We start from the raw sequence: 20,890 nt of genomic DNA, 5'->3' as shown, positions 1-20,890 counted from the left end.
CATTTCCTTTCTCATCTCTGATTTTATTGATTTGGGTCTTTTCTCTTCTTTTTTTAGTTAGTTGGGCCAATGGGGTGTCAATTTTGTTTATTTTTTCAAAAAACCAGCTCCTCGTTTGGCTGATTTTTTGTAATTTTTTTTGTATTCAATCCTGTTGATTTCTTCTCTGATTTTAATTATTTCTCTTCTCCTACTAGATTTGGGTCTGGTTTGCTGCAGATTTTCTAGATCCTTGAGATGAATTGAAAGCTCATTTATTTGGTGCCTTTCCAATTTCTTGATGTAGGCACCTATTGATATAAACTTTCCTCTTAACACTGCTTTTGCTGTATCCCATAAGTTTTGGTATGTTGTGTTGTTATCCTCATTTACTTCCAGAAAATTTTTGATTTCTCTTTTAATTTCTTCTATGACCCATTGTTCATTCAGGAGCATGTTGTTCAATCTCCATGTGTTTGTGTATGCTCTAGGGATTCCTGAGTTGCTAATTTCCAACTTCATTCCTTTATGGTCTGAGAAGCTGCATGGTATGATTCTAATTCTTTTGAATTTGCTGAGACTTGCTTTATGGCCTAGTATGTGGTCAATCCTAGAGAAGGTTCCATGTACTGCTGAGAAGAATGTAAATGCTTTCTGTGTAGGATGAAAAGTTCTGTAGATATCTGTTAGATCCATTTGGGCTATAGTGTCATTTAAATCTACTGTCTCCTTGTTGATCTTCTGTCCTGTTGATATGTCTACTTCTGAAAGTGGAGTATTGAAGTCCCCCATACTATTGTATTAGGGTCTAAGTCTCCCTTTAAGTCCCTTAACAAATCTTTTAAATAAACTGGTGCCCTGTAATTAGGTGCAAATACATTGGTAATCGTTATATCTTCCTGTTGAGTTGATCCCTTAATAATTATATAGTGCCCCCGCTTTGTCTCTCTTAACAGTTTTTGTGTTAAAGTTTATGTTGTCTGATATTAAGATGGCTATGCCCGCTCTTTTTTCATTTCTGCTGGCATGGTATATCTTTTTCCAGCCTTTCACTTTCAGTCTATATGGATCTTTGTTGGAAAGATGTGTTTCTTGTAAGCAGCAAATAGATGGGTTTTGTTCCTTAACCCAATCAGCCAATCTGTGTCTTTTAACTGGACAGTTCAGGCCATTAACGTTCAATGTGACTATTGATAAGTAGTAACTTTGCCCTGCCATTTGCCAAAGATATTTTCTAACGTATGTTTTGAACTTCCTGTGATCTTTTGCTGTGAGGTTTCCTTCCTTTACCTTCTTTCATATTGATGACCATGTTTCTGTGTTTCTGTGTGTAACACATCTTTAAGCATCTTTTGCAGGGCTGGATGAGTGGCAACAAATTCTTTCAATTTCTGTTTGCTGTGAAAGGTCTTTATTTCACCTTCATTCACAAATGATAGCTTTGCAGGAGATAATATTCTGGGCTGGCAGTTTTTCTCTCTTAGTACCTGGGCTATATCTCGCCATTCCCTCCTAGTTTGTAGGGTTTCTGATGAGAAGTCAGCTATGAATCTAATTGGAGATCCTCTGAGAGTAATCTGACATTTCTCTCTTGCACATTTTAGGATCTTTTCTTTATATTTCACTGTGGTGAGTTTAATTACAACGTGTTGTGGTGAGGATCTCTTTTGGTCATGTTTATTAGGGGTTTTATGAACTTCCTGTACTAGGATGTCTCTGTCCTTCTCCAAACCTGGGAAATTTTCTGCTAGTATCTCACTAAAAAGGCCTTCTAATCTTTTCTCCCTCTCCATGCCTTCAGGAACTCCTAGAACCCGAATGTTGGGTTTTTTAATAGTATCCTGTCGATTCCCCACAATATTTTTTAGATTTCTAATTTCCTCTTCTTTTCTTTGGTTTGACTGTATACTTTTGTGTTCTCTGTCTTCTAAGTCTGATATTCTCTCTTCTGCTTCACCCATTCTGTTTTTAAGGCTCTCTAATGTGTTTGTCATTTGATCTATTGAATTCTTCATTTCATTATGCTTTCTCATCACTATCACAGTTTCCTGTTGTACTAGTTGTTTCATTTCATTTTGATTCCTCCTTAATATTTCATTTTCACGAGAGAGATTTTCTATCCTGTCCATTAAGGATTTCTGTAGTTCAAGAATTTGTTTTTGAGAACTTCTTAATGTTCTTATCAATTTTTGAGATCCACTTCTTGCATTTCTTCTATCTCATCATCTTCATAATCTTGAATTGGAGTGTCTTTTTCATTTGGGGGCATCATAGTGTCTTCCTTGTTCTTGTTACCTCAGTTTCTGTGTTTGTTTGACATTGTGGAGATATTCTTTGGTTTCTTCGCTGTGGTGCTTTTTCTCGTTATACTATGACTCTAGATTAAGTGGACTGTCTGTTTTTGATGGATCCTTAGAGGCTGTGATGGGTGTGTCCAGAGAGCTCTGTTTGGTTCTTCAGGGTTAAGGTTGTGCCAAAGGTGACTCACCCAGATTGTTCTCTCACTCTCTCTCTCTCTCTCTCTTTCTCTCTCTCTCTCTCTTTTTGACTCAGGAGTAATTCCACACAGCTGAGTGGAATTGAGGGTAGTTGATGTATGAAATCTGGCCCCTGTGGGTATTTGCTCTACCCCTGGGACCACACAAAGAGTTTATGCAGCCCTCAGTGTGGTCTCAAATTTCTCTGCAGTCTAGCATTTTTATATACAAAATTTTGTATGTTCAACATGATAGAATCTCACTGTTTCAAACAGAAAATCAAAGGTTTGGGGCTGGCGCTGTGGCGTATTGGGTAAAGCCTCTGCCTGCAGTGCTGGTATCCCATATGGGTGCTGGTTCAAGTCCCGGCTGCTCCTCTTCCCATATAGCTCTCTGCGATGGCTGGGAAAGCAGTGGAAGATGGCCCAAGTCCTTGGGCCCCTGCACCCACGTGGGAGACCTGAAAGAAGCCCCTGGCTCCTGGCTTCGGATCAGCGCATCTCCAGCCATTGTAGCCATTTGGGGAGTGAACCAGCAGGTGGAAGACCTCTCTCTCTCTTTCTCTTTCTCTCTCTGCCTCACCTTCTCTCTGTGTGTAACTCTGACTTTCAAGTAAATAAATAAATCTTAAAAAAAAAATCAAAGGTTTGTCAGCATTGATCCTTTGGAGATGTGAATTACATACTCTCAATGGAATTATAGTATCAGGAAGAACCTGATCAAAAATTACTATTGCATTTAAATGGTGTCACCTAAAAGATAATAAATTCAGTTCTTTAAAATATATTCAGAGGCAGAATCTACAACTTTCCTCTAAATCCATCCTTTACTGAGCTCTTCTAGGGTATGCACACTTCTCTTAGGTCTTTTATTGTACCATCCAGTAAAAATGAAATGCTACTGGGTGTAGTTCTCTGCTTCAGGGTTCTCAACATCCAAAAAAAAAAAAAAAAGTGACTTATATTCTGATTTTAATTCCATAGTCTTTTCATATAAATCTTGATTTTTTTTTTTTTTTGGCCAGTAGTCTGTATTTTGGCATAGTACCCTCTTTGCATTCTGCTTTGAATATATCCCCAAAGTAAACACAGTATGCTGGAAGAAAGAAATGATAAATATTTGGGTGTATAAAAAGAGCTGTTGGGGCAGGTGTTTGGTATAGCAGTTAAGATGCCACTTGGGATAGCCTGGATTGGAGTTCCAGCTTCACCTCCCATTACAGCTTTCTGCTGATGTTTATCCAGGGAGGCAGCAGATGATGGCTCAAGTACTTGGGTTTCTGCCACCCATGTGGGAGACCTCAACTGAGTTCTAGGCTCCTGGCTAAGCCCTGACTGTTGTAGACATTTAGGGAATGAACCCATGGATGGAAGATATGTCTCTCTCCTCTCTCTCTCTCTGTCTTTCAAATCAATAAAAATCAATAAAAAACTTGTAAATATTTTTATGTAAATTTTAAAAGTGTTCCATGAAATCTGTGTCTTTTTTATAGAAAACTTTAATAAATATAAATTTCAAAAGTACAACTTTTGGATTATAGCGGTTCTTCCCCCCATAACCACCCTCCCACCCACAACCATCTCATCTCCTACTCACTCTCCCACCCCATTCTTCATTAAGATTCATTTTTAATTATCTTTATATTCAGAAGATCAACTCTATACTAAGTAAAGATTTCAGCAGTTTGCACCCACACAGACACACAAAGTATAAACTACTGTTTAAAGACTAGTTTTACCATTAATTCTCATAGTACAACACATTGAGGACAGAGGTCCTACATGGGGAGTAAGTGCGCAGTGACTCTTGTTGATGTAACAATTGATTTGTGTCTTTTTAATATTATCACTCCTACTCTTTCCCATTCCCAAAGATATCCACATGGCTTTATTCTTATATGTAGATTTAAGCTCTTTTTAGATTTTTCATTATTCCATATTTGTATTTAAATATTATATAAAATAATATGAATTTAATAATACTAAAAAATTTAATAATAAAATTATTATTATCCGTTTGCCCAATTCCTTTTTAGGAAGGACCATTAAGACCTGTTCTTGAATACATTGATCTGGTCTGTGGTGATGATGAAGAGCCTAGCACTTGTCATAGTGATGTAAGGTACATATTTGTATTTATACAGTTCTGTCATGAAGTACAGTAGTATGTTGGAGATGTATTAAACTGGGTTGCAAGAAATATTGTTAAATTTTCAGGGGTTCTGTGAGTTGACTGTAGATATAAGAATTATTAAAAATTAAACCATATAAGCATACAAGTAATAAATTATCACTATATTTAAGGCAATATTCAAACTCATCATTTCCTAATTTGCATTTCACATTATTTGTGTCTATTGTATGCAAATGGTGGGGATACCACATAATAAATTGCTACTATAGCATGGTGGGAGTATTTACCCTGTAGTAATTGATAAAACACAAATAAGAGCTAGATTTTTTATTTGTTGATTAGCTAAACCAGGGCTGGGAAACTTTTTTCTGCCAAGGGCCATTTGGATATTTCTGACAAGATTTGTAGATCATACAAAATAATGAACTTGAAAATTAGCCTGCTGTAGGTTTGTTGAATTTTGATTTTTACCTTTCATTGCCTTGGCAGGACAAGACCAAATGATTTCACAGGCCTTGTATGGCCCGTGGACCAGACATTCCCCATCCCTGGCCTAAACTTAATAAAATTATGGATAAAATATTAATACAGATTAAACTTCAAAATGTGGTATAACTAATCTACTAGAATATATGCAGTCAAAACTTGAACAAATTGCCTTGTAATATATGAATACTCTATCAATTCAGCAAAGATGTTGGTGTCATCTTTGATGAATGAGTGGAACTCTGATATCTTTATTGGTTTCACTTTTAGCTTATTAACATAAATGAAAATATCATCGACTCTTCATGTTAAACTATACTTATTTGCGGGCTGGTGCTGCGGCTCACTTGGCTAATCCTCTGCCTGTGGCACCACGGGTTCTAGTCCCGGTCGGGGTGCCGGATTCTGTCCCGGTTGCCCCTCTTCCAGGCCAGCTCTCTGCTGTGGCCAGGGAAGGCAGTGGAGGATGGCCCAAGTCCTTGGGCCCTGCACCCGCATGGGAGAGCAGGAGAAGCACCTGGCTCCGGGCTTCGGATCAGCGCGGTGCACCGGCAGCAGCGGCCATTGGAGGGTGAACCAACGGCAAAAGGAAGACCTTTCTCTCTGTCTCTCTCACTGTCCACTCTGCCTATCAAATATATATATATATATATATACTTATTTGCAAATAATATGACCAAGCTTTTTGTAGAACTGGATAATAATCAAAACATTCATGTCAGATTTTGTGATGCTGTTGACTATATAATTTTAAAAACAGGTAGTGGATTTTCCTAGAGATGTCAAGTCACATTGAAATTATAGGTATGGGGCCGGTGCTGTGGTGCAGCGGGAGAACGCCCTGCCTGAAGCGCCGGCATCCCATATGGGTGCTGGTTCGAGTCCTGGCTGCTTCACTTCCCACCCAACTCTCTGCTATGGCCTGGGAAAGCAGTGGAAGGTGGCCTAAGTCCTTGGGCCCCTGCACCCACATGGGAGACCCGGAAGAGGCTCCTGGCTCCTGGCTTCAGATCAGCATAGCTTCGGCAGTTGCGGCCATCTGGGGAGTGAATCAGCGGATGGAAGACCTCTCTTTCTCTCTCTGCATAACTCTGACTTTCAAATAAATAATAATTAAAAAAAAGAAATTATAGGTATAAACTGAAAATCAAGGTAAGTATTTTAGCTTATAATTCTGAAGTTATGTAAAGAAATCATTGAGAACTTTCTACATTAAGCTTTGATGTACAACCATGAATTTTACTAAGGTACATACAATTATTTTTCTGATTCTGTTCCCTCTAAAATGCCAAAATGGCAGAATAACATTTTCCATTTTTTAAATGTGAAGAAGATGAAAACAGATACAGAAAGCAACAATAGGAACAAAAATCACTGTGGATTGCCTAAATCAGAGAAACCCAATGATTGAACATTATTGAACAACCAATATTTGAAGAAAAAACATCTTGTTCATCAAAAGAAGAAACTGATAATCTTGTGCTTCCAGATTGTTGGATTAAAAAAACAAGCATTTATGTTTACATAACAGTACAAATGGCTTGAAATAAAAGAAGGTAAATTAGGATGTAAGGATTGTTCAGCAGTTCGGAATTTGGGATCAAAAGCAGAAAAGCACATCCGTATGTCCAAGGAATGGATTGCATATCTAGTAATCCCTAATGACAGTAATAAAACTAGTAGGCAAAGACCTCTATGAAAAAAAATTAGGGAACATGATGTTTCTAAAGCCCATGGTAAAATTCAGAATTTGTTAAAGGAATCAGTTAATGATTAAGTTTCTAACTTAGCACATAAGCAAAATGACAAAAATATTGATGCTGCTGTAAAAGTTTTATATACTGTTTACAGTTTAGTAAAACATAATAGACCAAGGCCGGCGCCGTGGCTCATTTGGTTAATCCTCTGCCCGTGGCGCCAGCATCCCATATGGGCGCTATGTTCTAGTCCCGGTTGCTCCTCTTCCAGGCCAGCTCTCTGCTGTGTCCCGGGAAGGCAGTGGAGGATGGCCCTAGTGCTTGGGCCCTGCACCCACATGGGAGACCAGGAGAAGCACCTGGCTCCTGGCTTCGGATTGGCGCAGCGCCAGCTGTGGCGGCCATTTGAGGAGTGAACCAATGGAAGGAAGACCTTTCTCTTGGTCGCTCTCTCTCACTGTCTAACTCTGGCTGTCAAATTAAAAAATAATAATAATAATAGACCTTCATCTGATATTGAGGGAGCAATAGAATTATGAGAGAAAAATGGAGAGAGTGATTGTTTAAATACATGCTATAGTGCAACAAGAGTAGCAGAACGTATCACAAAAGAAATGAATATGAAGATATTTAAGAATATTATTGAAGAGAATGCCAAAAATATGTATCAGAGTTGATGAGGCATATAGTTTCAAAGAAAAATACTCTGGTGGTTTATCTCCAGTGTGTAGTTCATTCAGCTCTTGCACCTGTTACTTTATTTGTTGCTTTGAAAGAGTTGGTGTCAACCACAGCAGAGTATATTTTACATACATTATTGACTACTTTAAATGATTGTGGCTTTACAAATGAATATTTGCTAGCAAATTTAGTTGCGTTTTGTTCTGATGGTGCTAATACAACTTCGGGAAGAAAGTCTGGAGTAGCTACAAAGTTATTAGAAAATTTTCCTGAAATCATCGTTTGGAACTGTTTAAACCATCAATTGCAATTGTCACTTGATGATTCAATATCTGAAATAAAACAAGTTAATCATTTTAAAATAAAAATCAAACCAATTTTTAGGAACTGTGGCTAAAGAACTTAAAATTGAAATTTTTAAAATTGGTCAGGTAATGGGACCAAGATGGGCAGCATGTAGTTTACAAGCTGCTACTGCTGTATGGCATGCATATTCTGTGTTATATACGCATTTTTCTCATTCTCCATCTGGTTTGGCAAAGAGATTAGCTAACATTAATTTCTCACAAAACTTTGCTTTAATGATTGACATTCTTGAACAATTTTCACTATTTTCAACAGCATTACAGTCAAGGTCAACTAACTAACATTCAGAAAGCACAAAAATTGATCAAACACACCAATAAGAGCTTTGGGAAATTTAAAAATTGGTACTGGAAAATATGAATCTCAAATTGAAGATTTAATTAAGTCAGATAAATGTAAAGATATTCCATTTAATAAAAAATGTAATGCATTTCCTATAAATGTATTAAGACAATATAATTCAATATATGAATTTATACCTTTTATTTGACAGAAATGAAGAAAGTATTTTTAATTATTTTAATTTGCTAGAACCTTCTACATGACCTTATGAAGAAATAACTTCACTATGGATAGCTGGTGAAGAGAAATTATTTCATTTATGTGAAATTTTAAAATATAAAATTAATTTCAATGAGTTTCAGGATTTGTAAATAATAATATAAAATCAAACAGTGTTTCGATTCCTACAACCATACAAAAAGCTGAAAAGATATTTAGCACTATTGCAATCAATAGCACTGAAGCTGAAAGAGGTTTCAGTTTAATGAACATCATTTGTACAAGGGTGAGAAATAGTTTAACAGTAGATCAGGGGCCAGCGCTGTGATGTAGTGGGTGGAGCTGCTGCCTGTGGTGCTGGCATCCCATATGGTTGTCCTGGCTGCTCCACTTCTGATCCACTTCTCTGCTGTAGCCTGGGAAGGCAATGGCTGATGGCCCAAATCCTTGGGACCCTGCGCCCACATGAGAGACCCAGAAGAAGCTATTGGCTCCTGGTTTTGTATTGGTACAATTCCTGCTGTTGCGGCCATCTGAAGAGTAAACCAGATGGAAGACTCTCTCTCTGCCTCTGCCTCTCTGTAACTCTGCCTTCCAAATAAATAAATAAATCTTTAAAAATAAAATAGTAGATCACATATCAGATTTAACAACAATAAATTTATTGAGGAAAGAGTTAGATTGGGATGCAGCTCCATTTGTAAAATCCTGGTCAAATTGCAATCATAGGTTGGCTACAGATACGAGATTTTGGCAAAAATCGACAAAGGCCTTCTGTGACAATTGGCTATATGGAACTTAACAATAAGGAGTACTATGTATATTTTTATCATATGTAAATTGTGTGCTTCACATCCTTTATATACATAATTATTTCCTTTGGAAAGCCAGTTAAACTTATTAGTATGTTGCTATTTAGAAAGCATTCCCTGAAGATATAAAGTTGATGATGATTGGTTTGATTTACCTAATGTCTGCTGGAGTAGGTAATTTTATAAATTCCAAGAAGTCCTGTAAAGAACATTTTCACTTTTGCACTGTATTACTTTAAGTACGAATGCAATAAAATAACATGACTGACAAGTTCTAAGCCTTAAAGGTTATTTCAAATAAAAGAGAAATGAAATGAAAGCACTAAGTCTTTTGACTATTATCTTTTTCATTCCCATACCTGCACTATCTGATATAGTAGCATTAACTACATATGCCTATTACGTTCTTGAACTGAGCTCAGTACAAAGAAAATAAAATTTTAGTTTATTCTAATTAAACATAAAAACTTAAGCACTATCAACTATTTTTCTAGGCAGCTCAATGTTGCTGTTTTCAGAACACATTTTACTTTCTTACCTTACAAAAGATAAGCTTGTTGTAATGTGCTTATCAAACCTAGTATCATTTCTTTTTTTAAAAGAAAGATTTATTTATTTATTTGAAAAGCAGAGTTACAGAGAGAGGGAGAGACAGAGAAAATGAGAGATCTTCCATCTGCTGGTTCACTCCTCAACTGGCCACAATGGCCAGGCTAGGCCAGGCCAATGCCAGGTGCCAGGAGCTTCTTCCAGGTTCCCCACATTGGTGGCAGGGGCCCTAGCACTTGGGTCATCTTCTGCTGCTTTTCCAGGTGCATTAACGGGGAGCTGGATCAAAAGTGGAGCAGCCAGAACTCTACCCAGTGCCCATATGGGATTCTGGCACTGCTGTCAGTCACACGGGCAGCAGCTTAACCCACTGGGCCACAGTGCTGGCCCCTTGGTATCATTTCTAATACACATATAAATGCCATCACTGATTCAGTCCATGTTAACAGATGGATCAATGCACATTTTAGCAACTGATATAGCATTATAGGTGTCTCTCCAAATATTTTATGCAAACCACAGGAATTACAATGATATCTATTTAATTATAATTGGTAATTGAACTGAAACACTTATTTTAGTTATAATTACATTCCTTTTCTAGTTTACACGTGAATATGAACACATTTTAAAATTTTAAAAGAATCAAGTGGCGATGCAGAAGCTACTACAGCTGGAACAGTAAAAAACTGGAAGAAAGGATGTTGTAGATTTCACGATGAATGGCAATTGAAGTTGCTAGAGAAGAGTAAAACAAGCTGTTATTTAACAAGAAAAGGTAAAATGGGAAATAGGAATGTATTTGCATTGAGCAAATGAAAAATTAATTGGATAAACTGCTGGTTGAGGTCAAAAAAGAATTGTATCCCATAAATATGTATAATTATGTGTCAACAAAACGTCACTTGAAATCAGAATTTTTTCAAAAGGTTATGCACTTAGATGCATGGCCAGATACAACACAGCTTTGATTCTTGAATGGAAGAGAACTGGTTTTCGAGGGATAAATGATAAATTATTTTAGTTACATAAATTGTTACAAAATTTTGAATAAAAGCCTAAAAGAAATGTTTTACAAAGTGCAAGGTCTTCAGTTAACATCATCAACAAAATAGTAAAATACAGTACCTCACAGTATCAAATTGTCTCAAAACCTGAAATATTCCAAAACCTTTTATATACCTTTAGATAAGTTATTCACTAAGAGATATGACCCAACTAGTACTGTAATTCCATTCTGTCTTTTAAGGCTTAAAAATTATGAAGAAATAATTTAAACTCATGGTCTAAGAAAAACCATGTACATCAATATTTAAAATTTTTTTAAAAAGATTTATTTATTTACTTGAGAGGCAGAGCTAGAGAGAGAGAAAGGGAGACACAGAAAGAGAGATCTTCCATCTGCTAGTTCCCTCCCGAAATGGCCTCAAATGCCAGAGTTGGTCAATCTGAAGCCAAGAGCCAGGAGCCTCCTCCAAGCCTCCCTTGTGGGTGCAGGGGCCCAAGCACTTGGGCTGTCTCCCACTGCCTTCCTAGGCCATAGCAGAGAGCTGGAAGTGGAGCATCCAGGACTTGAACTGTAGCCCATATGGGATGCCAGCGCCACAGGCAGGTGCTTAACCTACCATACTACAGCTCCAACTCCTACTTTTAAATCTTTTACACATGTTGTAAGGATTTCATCTAGATGAGAAAAAATATTTTCTATTATAATAGGTGGCATATTGTCTAAATTATGTCAAAATGCATATTTCATAGAATTTTTATTTTTTTATATCTTGTACATATGATACAGTTCGAAAATATTTGTGCTTGGGGCCAGCACTGGGACACAGTAGGTTAATCCTTCGCCTGCAGTGCTGGCATCCCGTATGGGCGCCTGTTCTACTCTTAGCTCTCTGCCATGGCCTGGGAAGGCGGTAGAAGATGGCCTAAGCACCTGGGTCCCTGCAGCCTTGTGGGAGACCCAGAGGAAGCTCCTGGCTTATGGCTTCGGATCAGCCCAGTTCTGGCCATTGCAGTGATTTTGGGAGTGAACCAGCAGATGGAAGACCTTTCTGTCTGTCTCTCCCTCTCACTGTATGTAACTCTACCTCTGAAATAAATAAATAAAATCTTTTTTAAAAAATTTGTGCTCAGGTTTCTGAAATGCTCAACAGGAAGTGCCATGGGTACAATTAAGTGTGCATTATATAAATGAGTCAACACTGGTTTTACTAGATTGTTGAAGGAATTAAAAGCAAGTTTGATGATTTTGTACATGCTGCCAGTTGGTGGAATTGTAGAAGACTAACTGTACTTTTAACTCTAAATCAAGGTTTTCCTGAAACAATGCCAGCCAAATATATAATAATTACAGAAAAAGGGGGCAGTTTGTTTTCTCCCCACTCTTCACTGCATATGAAAGATTAAAATTTGAAGCTCCAAGGATAGGAAAAAATTTACTTGTTCTCTAGTACCTAGACAAGACTAAAGTTTATGTTGAAATAAAATCTTTTAAAAATAAAAATTAGAATAATTTCACACATATTTCTAACCTGAATCAATTTGTACAAGATTTGAACTGTATTTAACAATGTTATATAAAGTTACCACAAAAACTGCAAGAAAAATTTGAAGAATATTGATAAATTTGAATTACTTTTCAATTTACTCTGTAAATCTAAATTCATTGCTGACATTAGTTTTACTGAATTCATTAACTTTCAAACTGATATACTTTTGGTCCAAAGTCAAATCAACTATTTTTAAAAAGATGAATAAGACTTTGTTTAGTGTGAGGTGAATAAGAAAACTATGTTTGGAACAGTTTTAGATAATTGAGTATACTTTTTCACGTAAGTTATATTTGTGATGAAAAATGCATTCTGAGTAATTCAGATGTGCTTTAAGTATAAAATGCACATTGCAGTAGTAGTAAGTAAGTAAGTAGTATTACCTTAGTGATGGTTTCTTTCAAATTGGATTTGGTCAATCCAGACCTTACTCTTAATTTCAAGATCCATAGTTAGGTGCCTTTTTCATCAATCTCAGATGGTTACCTCATGGTCATCTCAAACTAAGTATGACAAAGCTGAATTTGTCAATCTATCACCGTGTCTGTTTTGGGAGAATGGCCCAACCATCTCTCTTTTTGTTCAATCTAAAAACTTAGAAGAGATTTGAAACTCTTCTTTATCCAGTTTTCCCTGTTTCTTTTACTTCTCTCACTGCAGTATCTTAATTCAAGTGCTTGTTTTTCTCACTTAGAGTACCAATAAGGCTTTCTAACAAATCTCCCTGCCTTCATTCTGGAGCCTTTAATCCATTCTCCACAGTAGCTCAGGAATGGCCATTATAAAGTCCACATTTATTCTTATAATTTATTAGTCAGGAAGATGTTGACTCAATGGAAAATCCAACTGAAACTGGTTAAATGGATTTATAATCTTGTGTAACAAATCTGGATTTGGCAGGTGGCTTTGAGTCCCTCTGCAGTGTCATTGTTGTGTTATCTGAGATGATTTTGGTCTTGCTCTCGTGGTTGTAGAATGCCAGACACAGTTTTACATTTGCTTCGTTTAAGGCTGCCTGGCAAGGGGTGGAGCAAGCCTTGGACATTGACCAGGAAATCAAAAGTGCTGCCAGAAGCTTTCCCAAGTACGTTTAGATTTCACTGGCTGGAACTGTATCGGTATGGGCAAATCACTGCAAGAGAGGCTTAGCATGTGAGCTTTTATCTTTTTCAGCTTCTATAATAGAAGTAAACAAGGAAGAAAGGATTGGAAATGAATGGTGGGTTAGACAGTCTATGAACTCCACCATGTTTTTCCTCCACTGAAAGGCCTTCACTGAATTCCCACTTTCTTCAAGATAGTTGGGTTCAATTTTTAATTAAGATTGAAATAAGGAGTCTGTGTTCTTCATCCAATACTGAGCTCAAGGTACCTGTCATTGGCCTAGTTATGAAGAGACAAAGATGATATAATGGCATCTCTTTCTTTTTTATGTAGTGAAACTAAAGTTTCAAGAGGTTAAGTGAATTGGCATAATCCTAGTTTGTCATGTATGAGAACCAAAATTACAGTACATATTTGCTATGTAATGTCTCAGGTACTAAAAATGTGATTTTAGGGATGGGCATTTTTTTTCCTTTGTAAAACTTTTTATTAATACAAGGAGAACAGATTTCATGTACTTTATAGGTGCAATTTTTAAAAAAATTTATTTAAGGTATATAAATTTCATGTATTTCATGTATACAGATTTAGGAACATAGGGATACTTCTCACCCTATCTTCCCTCCCTTCCTCCTCCTTCTCCCTCTCTTAATTTTTACAATGACCTACTTTCAGTTTACTCATAAGATTAACCCTACACTAGATCAAGAGTTCAACAAATAGGATGAAGAAAAACACACTGTTCTTCAACAGTAGAGACAAATCATCAAAGCTCAAAATATTATTTTCACTGCTACACATTACATTTTTGGTTCTCTATTAGTTACCACAGATTAGGGAAAATGTATAGTATTTGTCTTTTTTGGGACTGGCTTATTTCACTAAGAATAATGGCTTCCAGTTGTATCCATTTTGTTGCAAACAACAGGATTCCATTCTTTTTTAATGACTGAGTAGCACCCTGTGATATATATTTATATATAGATAGATAGATAGATATATCAATATCTATCTATCTATATATATCATAATTTCTTTATCCAATCATCAGTTGGTGGGCATCTGGGTTAATTCCATATCATAACTATTGTATTTGATCTGCAGTAAACATGGGGGTACAGATAACTCTTTCATATGCTGATTTCATTTTCCTTGGGTAAATTCCCAGGTGTGGGATTGCTGGATCATATTATTTATCTATTTTCAGCTTTCTGAGGTATCTCCATACTATCTTCCACAATGGCTGTACTAGTTTATATTCCCACCAACGATGAATTAGGGTACCTTTTTCCCCACATCCTCACCAGCATTTATTATTTGTTGATTTCTATATGAGAGCCATTCTAATTGGGGTGATGTGAATCCTCATTATGGTTTTGATTTGCATTTCCCTGATGGCTGGTGTTCCTGAGCATTTATTCATGTGTCTGTTGACCATTTGAATTTTTTCTTTTACAAAATGCCTGTTCAACTTCTTTGCCCATTTCTTAACTGGATTGTTTTGTTGTTGAGTTTCTTGAACTCTTTAGAGATTCTGGATATTAATCTTTTATGAGTTTGATAGTTTTCGAATATCTCCCATTCTGTTGGTTGCCTCTTCACTCTCCTGAGTGTTTCTTTTGCAGCACAGAAGCTACTCAGCTTGGTGTAATCCCATTTGTCTGTTTTGGCTTTGTCTATCTGTGCATCTAGAGTCTTTTCGAAGAAGTTTTTTGCCTATGCCAATGTCCTGCAGAGTTTCCCCAATGTTCTCCTCTAGGAATTTGATGTTACAAGGTCACAAATTCTTATCTTTGATCCTTTTGTGTTGAGTTTTATGTAAGGTTTAAGGTAGGGATCTCATTTCATACTTCTGCACCAGAGATCCAATTTTCCCAGTACCATCTGTTGAACAGACTGTTCTTGCTCCAGGGATTGATTTTAGCCTCTTTGTCAAAGATTAATTGTTCATAAATGAATGGTTTCTATTCTATTCTATTGGTCTACTTGTCTATTTTTGTGCCAGTACAAGACTGTTTTCATTATAACTGCCCTGTGGTATGTCTTAAAATCCGGTATTGTGATACCTCTGCCTTTGTTTTTATTGTATAAGATTACTTTAGCTATTCAGGGTCTCTTGTGTTTCCATATGAATTTTAGTATCATTTTTTGACCTGGTGATTAAGATACCACTTGGATACTCTGAGTTCTGGCTCTGCTGGGTTCAAGTTCTAGCTCTGAGTCTGAGTCCTTGTTCTGCTCCAAATTCCTGCTAATATGAACCCTGGGAGAGAGCAGTAGGATTTCTGCCATTAGTGTGATAGACCCAAATTGAGTTCCCAGCTCTCAGCTTCAGGTGGGCCCAGCATCCCCTGGCTTTGTATACACAGACAACGCCATAGCTGAGAAAGACCTTCTAAGATTAATCGCATTCACAATTGCTACAAAAATTTTTAAATACCTTGGAATAAATTTAACCAAGCATGTAAAAAATCTCTACAATGAAAATTATAAAACATTAAATGTGGGGAGCAACTCGGACTAGACTAAGTTACTGGAATTAAAACTTATTCTATGCATCTGCTCTCCCACAATATGGCACTGGGAGAGGAGTAAACAACTTCTACACAGCTGCCTCCAGTTCGACCAATAACCTGCAGGAGCTGATCCTGCTCCTGATTGGAGGAGAGCAGTGTACTCGGCATGTGGGTAGCAGAGTTGGGATTGGTGGAAGAGGACTATAAAGGAGGAGAGAGACAACATGCACCAGGAACATCTAAGGGGAACATCCGGATAACATCTGAGCAGCCCCTGAGAGAGCTGGCCGGTGGTGTGCCGCTCCCCCATGGAAGTGGGGAAAGTGGCAGGGGGAGCCGCCCTTCCACGGAGGTGGAAGGATCAGCAGCCAACCCAGGAAGGACCAGCAGCAAACCCGTGAAGGGCCAAGCAGACAAAAGAACAGTGCAGGGTCCTGTGTCGTTCCTCCATGAATGGGGGAGTGACATAATGGTGCCGTGACTCGGATATGAAGCCTAGGAGGCATAATGGTGCTGTGACTCGGATAGGAAGCCTAGGAGGGAAGAAGCAGGAAGAAGTGGGAAAATACCGGAGAGAGAGACTAGGGAAGAGCCTAGGGAAAAGCTGGATGGAAAAAGTGCCAGAAGAAGTTAGGATTGAGGGCGAAGGTGAAGGCTGGAGGAAACATAGACTCGGATGTGGACTATGGCGGGGAAGCTAGGAGAAAGCTATGGTTGAAAGCGAAAGTGAAAGCTAGAAGAAACAGACTCGGATATGGACTGTGGGGAGAAGCCAGGAGAAATGAGAGAGAAATATTGTTGGAAGAAAAGTTAGGAAACATACCGGGTAGAGAAAAATATGTTAGGGAAAATGAAGCCGTGGGGGTAGGCCGAAGCGGAGACGTAAGCTAGGTTGGGATTCGTCAAGTAAGCCCGGGTAGCAAAAGGCGAAAAACTAGAACCAGAAGCAGAGACGTAAGCTAGGTTGGAATCCGTCAGATTAGCCCGGAGAGCAAAAGATGGGAAGCCAAACCGAAAAGCGGAGACGTAAACTAGGTTGGACGGGAAGCCGAACCGGGAGCGGAGATGTAAGCTAGATCGGAATGTGTCAGATTAGCCCGGGGAGCAAAAGACGGGAAGCCAAACCGAAAAGCGGAGACGTGAGCTAGGTTGGAATTCGCCAGGTTAGCCCGGGGAACTTAGACTGAAAACCGAGAAGCAGAAATGTGAGCTAGGCCCTGATTCGCGGAAGCCGCCGCACGCAGAGAAAGCGCGTGGGGCACAAGCAGAGAGAGTGCACGAGGCGCGAGTAGATAGGAAGTGCGGGGCTGGCGTGGAGACCGCGGAGCGCGCGCGAAGCCGGGAAGCCGCACAGAGAGAGAAGTGCGGGCTGAAGCCCCGCAGAGCCAGGAAGCCACCGTGGGGCGAGGCGCCGAGAAGCAGCCTCGGGGCGGGCGCCGGGAAGCCGCGGGGATAAGAGAAGCAGAAGTATAGAAGTAAAATGAGCGAAATAGGAATGCTGGCAGAGAGAAGTAAAATAAGAGAAATAGGAATGCCCGGAGATAGAGAAATAGAGAAAAATAAGGCCTCCCCACAACATGGCAATGAGAGGGCTTGGATTCGGTCTGCCTGATTAGTAAGATGATAGCACCTGCGGGTGGCTAGCAGAATATCCACTGCAGGTCACTGAAGGCAGGCACATTATCAACACTAAAAAGTCTCCCCACAACATGGCAATGAGAGAGCTTGGATTCGGTCTGCCTGATTAAGGCGATAAGCACTTGCAGGCAGCTCGAGCAGAGCATGCACTACAGGGCACCAAACACAGGCACGCATCAGCGCCTAAAAACCTCCTCACAACATGGCAAAGAGAGGACCCGGATTCAGTTTGCCTGATTGGTAGGGCTTGTAAGCACCTGTGGCAACTCCAGCAAGCAGAGCAGAGTGTGCGCCGCAGGGCACCGAAGACAGGCGCATACCAACGCCAAAAAATAAAAAGAAAGGGGGAACTGTGGGGAGCAACTCGGACTAGACTAAGTTACTGGAATTAAGACTTATTCTATGTATCTGCTCTTCCACAGTATGGCACTGGGAGAGGAGTAAACAACTTCTACACAGCTGCCTCCAGTTCGACCAATAACCTGCAGGAGCTGATCCTGCTCCTGATTGGAGGAGAGCAGTGTACTAGGCGTGTGGGTAGCAGAGTTGGGATTGGTGGAAGAGGACTATAAAGGAGGAGAGAGACAACATGCACCAGGAACATCTAAAGGGAACAACATCCGGATAACATCTGAGCAGCCCCCGAGAGAGCTGGCCGGCGGTGTGCTGCTCCCCTGTGGAAGTGGGGAAAGTGGCAAGGAGAGCCGCCCTTCCACGGAGGTGGAAGGATCAGCAGCCAACCCAGGAAGGACCAGTAGCAAACCCGGGAAGGGCTGAGCAGACAAAAGAACAGTGCAGGGTCCTGTGTTGTTCCTCCACGAAGAGGGGGAGTGACAATTAAAGAAAGAAGAAGACATAAAAAAGTGGGAAAATCTTCCGTGTGTGTGGATTGGAAGAATCAACATCTTTAAAATGTCCATACTATTGAAAGCAATTTATAGATTCAATGTGATCCCAATCAAAATACCAACAACATTCTCCTTCATTATAGAAAAAATAATGCTAAAATTCGTATGGAAACACAAGAGACCCTGAATAGCCAAAGCAATCTTAAACAACAAAAACAAAGCTGGAGGCATCACAATACCAGACCTCAAGACATAGTACAGAAGTAAGCCAGTCCCAAAAGGACAAATGCCATATGTTCTCCCTGACCAGAAATAACTAATACAGCACCTAAAAGGTAATCTTTAGAAGTGAAACTGACACTTTTAGAAGCAATGACTTTGAACAGCCCTTGTCTTGACTGTTGAGGAATAGTTTTTTTTTTTCAGTAGTATCTGATGAACTCTTTACTTAACAAAGAGTTATTCATATGTGAATAAAGTTAATTGAAAATAGATCTTAATAAAAAATAAGAATGGGAATAGGAGAGGGAGAAAATATTTTCAAACTATGAAATTGACAAAGGATTAACTTCAAGAATGTATAAAGAGCTCAAAAAACTCAACAAAAACAAAACAAACAACTAGTCAAGAAATGGGTAAAGGACCCAAACAGATATTTTTTCAGGAGACGAAATTCAAATGGCCAATAGACACATGAAAAATTCTCTGGTTTGCTAGCCATCAAAGAAATACAAGTCAAAACCACAATGAAGTTTTGCTTCACCCCTGTTAGAATGGATTTCATACAGAAATTAAAAAGCAACAAATGCTGGTGAGGATGTGGGGAGAAGGGTACCTTAATATACTGTGGGTGGAATGTAAACTGGTACAGCCACTGTGGAAGACAAAATAGAGATAACTCAGAAAGCTGAATATAGACCTACTGTATGACCTAGCCATCCCACTCCTAGGAATTTATCCAGAGGAAATGAAATCAGCACATGAGTGATCTGTACCCCTATGTCCATTTCAGCTCAATTTACAATAGCTAAACTATGGAATCAATCCAAATGTCCATAAAGTGAAGACTAGATACAAAAATCATTGTATGAATATACTATGAAATACTACACAGTGGTAAAAAACATGAAATCCTGTCATTTACAACAAAATGGGTGCAACTGGGAACCATTATACTTAGTGAAATAAGCCAGTCACAAAAAGACAAATACCATAAGGTCTCCCTGATCTGTGGTAACTAATAGAATACCTAAAATGTAATCTATAGGATTGAAATTGACACTTTGAGATGTGATGATCTTGAATAGCCCTTGCCTGGACTGTTGAGGAACAATCTTTTTTGTTGTTGTTTGGTTTTGTTCTTTTTTTCTGCATACTAACTAGTGAACTCTCTATTTAGTGTAGGGTTAATTTTATGAGTATAAAAATTAAATGCAAATTGATCTCTGTAAAAAATAAGAATGGGGGGGCAGCACTGTGGCACAGTGGGTTAATGCCCTGGCCTGAAGCACGGGCATCCCATATGGGCGCTGGTTCAAGACCCGGCTGCTCCACTTCCAATCCGGCTCTCTGCTATGGCCTGGGAAAGCAGTAGAAGATGGCCCAATCTGTTGGGCCCCTGCATCTGCGTGGAAGACCCGGAAGAAGCTCCTGGCTCCTGGCTCCTGGCTTCGGATCGGCACAGCTCCAGCCATTGCAGCCAATTGGAGGGTGAACCATTGGATGGAAGACCTCTCTCTCTCTCTCTCTCTCTCTCTCTCTCTCTCTCTAATTCTGACTTTCAAATAAATAAATAAACTTAAAAAAATAAGAATGGGAAACGAAGAGGGAGGAGGAATAAATCTGGGATTATGGGTGGGAAGAGGGGTGGGAGAATTATCATGTTCCTAAATCTGTATATATTAAACGCATGAAGTTGTATTCCTTAAACGAAACAAAAATACTACAAAGCAAGGCCATGAATTTGTTCTATTTTTAGAAATTTGCTTTTTTTAGGTTACTATACATATCTGAAGCAAAATACCTTCAGTTCTAAATCTAGCATTGGATTTTGTAGGAAAATCTGCAACCTTCCTGGCAATGAACACATATGCAGTGACAAGCTGTAGGACATTGTTGGGCTGTCATAATGTAGCAGTAAGCTTGCCGAAGAAGCCACATGTAGATTCTACCCTAAATACCAGGGATACATCAAACATAAGAATTTCTACCAGCCAAATAAGCATACAGTATGCTTTCTGGCTCAAAACAAAATACAATTGGTGAATGAAAAATATTTTAGTGCTATTCCTACCTCAAACCAAATTATAGAGGGCAGGCACATTTTTGCACTCAAGTGCTCTCTCTCCTCTCTGCCTGTCTGTCTCCCCCTCTACTTCTCAAAATATGTAGCAAGTGCCAAAGAAAGAAAAAAATTAGTGTATAGGTTATGTTTTTCCTTCACAGAGGTGATAGTTTCATTGAGAATCAATGTGATAAGATACACATCAGCATTTTCATCTGTTCTGTGACATTTTTTTGCAATTGTTTTCAATGTCTTTGTGAATTT

The 20,890-nt window shown here is 38.8% G+C and overlaps 1 protein-coding gene across 1 annotated transcript; it reads left to right on the top strand.

Annotated features, from left to right (window-relative positions):
* The first annotated feature begins 6,345 nt into the window (after positions 1–6,345).
* On the top strand, positions 6,346–9,192 carry KIAA1586 (KIAA1586 ortholog). The gene is given in 14 exon segments (XM_070074508.1): positions 6,346–6,480; positions 6,483–6,572; positions 6,574–6,959; positions 7,275–7,428; positions 7,430–7,455; positions 7,457–7,831; positions 7,833–8,094; positions 8,096–8,134; positions 8,136–8,266; positions 8,268–8,461; positions 8,464–8,624; position 8,860; positions 8,950–9,096; positions 9,099–9,192. Coding segments are annotated over 14 exon segments (2,178 nt in total). The 5' UTR covers positions 6,346–6,360; the 3' UTR covers positions 9,191–9,192.
* Positions 9,193–20,890: the final 11,698 nt, after the last annotated feature.

Source organism: Oryctolagus cuniculus, chromosome 5, assembly GCF_964237555.1.
Source record: "Oryctolagus cuniculus chromosome 5, mOryCun1.1, whole genome shotgun sequence".
In the NCBI taxonomy this organism is placed as follows: domain Eukaryota; kingdom Metazoa; phylum Chordata; class Mammalia; order Lagomorpha; family Leporidae; genus Oryctolagus; species Oryctolagus cuniculus.
This window is presented reverse-complemented; position numbering and strand designations above follow the sequence as displayed.